Consider the following 3,511-nt stretch of genomic DNA (forward strand, 5'->3'; position numbering starts at 1 on the left):
GCAATATCCCAAATCATAATCATTCAACGCAAAAATGTGTTTGTATTTATATAATAAATCTAATAGCTCTTTCTTCTCTTTCTTTCCTATTCCATTCCATTCAAACAGTTGACCAAATTCAGCCTTAGATAGTTTTGCTGTAGCCCCTTCCTTTTTTTGCATTATCTGTTCATCCTCAATTGCTTTTAAGAACGTTCCTACTTTAGTACCTTTATCTAGTCTAATCGTTTTTCGAGTAGTGTTACAGAGTCGGACAGGCACTTGTCCCTTCTTATTGGGTGAAACTAAAACGTTAGCCCCATAAACTCCTTTCTGTGGGAAGGTAATAGGTTCTATAACACCTATGCCGCTGTTACGCTTAATACTTTTAATCGTAGCGGTTATCATGCTTTCAGCTAAAGGAGGAAGATAACATGTTTCCAAAATTGTATCTTCCTTTTCCATGTCTGGTTCTACTCTTATACGTTTTTCTGAAACTTCTGTTATTTCGTCTTTTCCTCTCTTTTTAGAGGGTCGCATTTCATGCTCTAGTTCTTTTATAGGCATATTTTGGCTGCATATATATTTGGAGGGATCGATGAAGGGAATACTAGTTCGCGGTGGGATAGTTAAATACCCCCCTTTAAAGTCAATATTAAATCCTTTTTCTAACATCATATCTCGTCCAATTCTTCCATCACACGGATATGTGACATCAGTATTTACTATACAACACGCAAATACGAAACGTAAGTTGCCAATTTGAAATGTGGGACTTAAGACTCCATACGTATAAATACGATGTCCCGTAGCACTTCTAAGATCCGTTTCGTTGTTATGTTCTATCTCCACTTTACTTTCTATTTTTTTAACGAACTCTTGGGTAAAAGAGATACCTTTGCGCCTGTATCGATTTGCATAATTGCAGGAACTCCTTCTATGAGACATTTAAAAGTTGCTTCTTTAGGCACTTTCCTAATTTCATTTTTCTTTTTCTCCAAACGCGTTTTTGTTCCTTTATGTAAGTTTAAGCTACCTTGCTCTTTTCTATATGGCGTATTTTGCCTATATGTACGTTGATAACGTCGCCGTCCTCCTACACTTCGTATATTTCCTCTATACCGGCCATCAGGCTGCTGCTGCCTGAATTTGACTTGGTTTCTATCGCTATCTTTATTGTTCCGTACATCGGGTCTGTTAGGTGAGCGATTTTTCATAGGGTTCTGTCGCTCCTCTCTACGTATATTAGGCTTAGGTTGGAAACGATAATTCGGATTGACAAAACCTTGCGTCTATTCCTTAAACCTTGTGTATTCCTATAGCCGCGTCGAAAATTAATATTCGGTATTCTATCTCGTCTATTCTCCGGATCTCTCGCTTGGGCTTGGGGTAGTTGTTTCTTAATATCCGCTACTTGTAAGGTTAACTTTTCCAATGCGTTTTCTAGAGTTTTCCAATTATCCTGTTTCTCCCTTTCCGGATTAACAACTTCCGTAACGGCTCTTAAAATTCCGCGTTGCGGTGCTACAAGAGATTCTATTGTCTCTTCACTAATAGCTGCCCTTAGAGCTTCATCAAAATTTTCGGGTTCTTTAGACANGAGAAGGGTTCTTATGTAAAGGTGGAGAGAAAAGTCATCTCTCCACCTACCAGCCGGCAATCCACCGGCTTTACTGTACAAGCGTGACAAGAACGCGTCATTTTGTTTTAATGTTAATTTAATTTTACTGTAGTTTGTTTATTGTAAATAAGAATTTATACTGGTTTAACTTAATAAAGCAACGTTCTCCTTGTGGTGCCTATGGCGGGACAAGGATGACTGATCCCCACAAGGGGAAATGATGATCATTCAATGAAAAAAAAAAAAAAAATCCTATTGTTACCAAAATTTGGACACAAATGTCTTTTAGTGTACATTCTTCGATAATGTCTTCAAAATTTTCAGAAGAATCCCCGAAAGTCCGATGCAGGCCGATTGAACCAAAGCAAAAAATTGAAATATCTTCTGAAATGATTGGTCCTTAATCACCACTGCCAATTTCTCATCTGCAGGAAAATCAACTTTGTTTTGTTCAATTAATTTTCCAAATATAGAATTATTAAATACCCCTTCATCACTACAGATACTGGGTGCACCTATGTCAACAATCGTAAATCTGTATTCAGCATCACACGCAGCCATTAAAATGATGCTATTTGTACCCTTGTAATTATGATAGATGGTACCAGAATGTTTTGGTTGCTGAATAACAACATGTTTACCGTCTATTGCTCCTAAGCATTGGGGGAAGTTGGAATACATATTAAATTTTTCGCTTATTTCAATAAATTCTGCTTCTGTTCTCTAAAGAAGAAGAACGTCGCCAAGGACGATAATCGAGAAAAGAACAAGAAAAAAGCCCATTTTAGCCCCTCTACACTAGAAGAAACTTGGGAATCCGAATTGAAGAAATTCACTCCTTCCGAGCGAGAAATGCTTCGGAGATTAAGGAGCATCTTTAGTGATGCTGCCAGAAAGATATTTCAATAAAATTTTCTTTATCTGGAATCTGAAATAATAACATTGTTAAATTTGAAATGATATATTCTTTAAAAATTCATGAAAAGTATAATGTTTACCTTCAAATATTCACTAGAAAGCACAGTCCATATTGCATCACATACTCGTTTCACTATAATATGTGTTGTTGAAACACCAATACGATAATTTAATGCACATATTTGTTGTTCTCCTCCATGTGCAAGAAATCTGTTTTGTTAACCAAGAAAAAATTGAATTAATAAAAAGTTACAAAAAGTAAACTACTATTTAAAATTAATATGCAGTTCAATCAACCAGAAGAATTTAAGATGATAATGTCTATAAGGAAAATCTGAAATATTTTCCTTACAGGCAACCTTATCTAGATTCTTAAAGATTAAGATTTTTCAGATTAACTGGTTAGTGCAATTGTAATTATTTGCAATGTAATATAGAAAAATTGCACTAACCAGTATTATTTGTAACATCTAATCCACCTGACTTATTTTTTAAGCATGTTAAATAAGAATTATAGTTATAGAAATATGTTACAATTTATTTTGCTAAAATAAATATAACATATACAAATACTTTGTTTTGGAATTATATAGATATTAAAACTTGATTGTAAAGCCTCCTAAATGATACAAACCTTAATGTCAGTGCAAGTTGTTCAGCAGGTGGTATGCTTTTTCTATAAGTTGTATTTTTATATGTAATTAGTGGGCCAACTTTGCTCAACAATTCATCAAATCTAAAAATACAAATAAATATTATTGAAAGTCATTCATAAATTCAATTTTCATCTGTTATGTAATTTTGACATTACAGAATTTTAATTTTTTGTGAAAATTTTTAGCCATTCTTCTGAAAGAGAATAAGAATTTCTACAGTTTTTTTCTAATGGAAATTTTATCTGGCTTGCATGAAATGTGTATTAATTAAATACATTATAATAGTGTTTCTAAATTTTGAAGTGGATTGTTTTGGTATATAAAATTATTTTAGGAG

General features: G+C 33.8%; 1 protein-coding gene across 1 annotated transcript in view; it reads right to left on the minus strand.

Moving 5' to 3' along the window:
- Positions 1 to 1,885: 1,885 nt before the first annotated feature.
- Positions 1,886 to 3,511, minus strand: part of LOC111616987 (protein ANTAGONIST OF LIKE HETEROCHROMATIN PROTEIN 1-like) — a 6,642-nt gene continuing 5,016 nt past the window's right edge. The window contains exons 2-4 of the mRNA XM_023358335.1: positions 3,153 to 3,254; positions 2,599 to 2,728; positions 1,886 to 2,323 (exon numbers count right to left, since the gene is read on the minus strand). Of these exons, the coding sequence (XP_023214103.1) occupies positions 1,886 to 2,323; positions 2,599 to 2,728; positions 3,153 to 3,254 (670 nt within the window). The remainder of the gene's footprint in view (positions 2,324 to 2,598; positions 2,729 to 3,152; positions 3,255 to 3,511) is intronic.

Source organism: Centruroides sculpturatus, unplaced genomic scaffold, assembly GCF_000671375.1.
Source record: "Centruroides sculpturatus isolate CEXI.00-Female unplaced genomic scaffold, Cexi_2.0 scaffold24, whole genome shotgun sequence".
NCBI lineage: Eukaryota > Metazoa > Arthropoda > Arachnida > Scorpiones > Buthidae > Centruroides > Centruroides sculpturatus.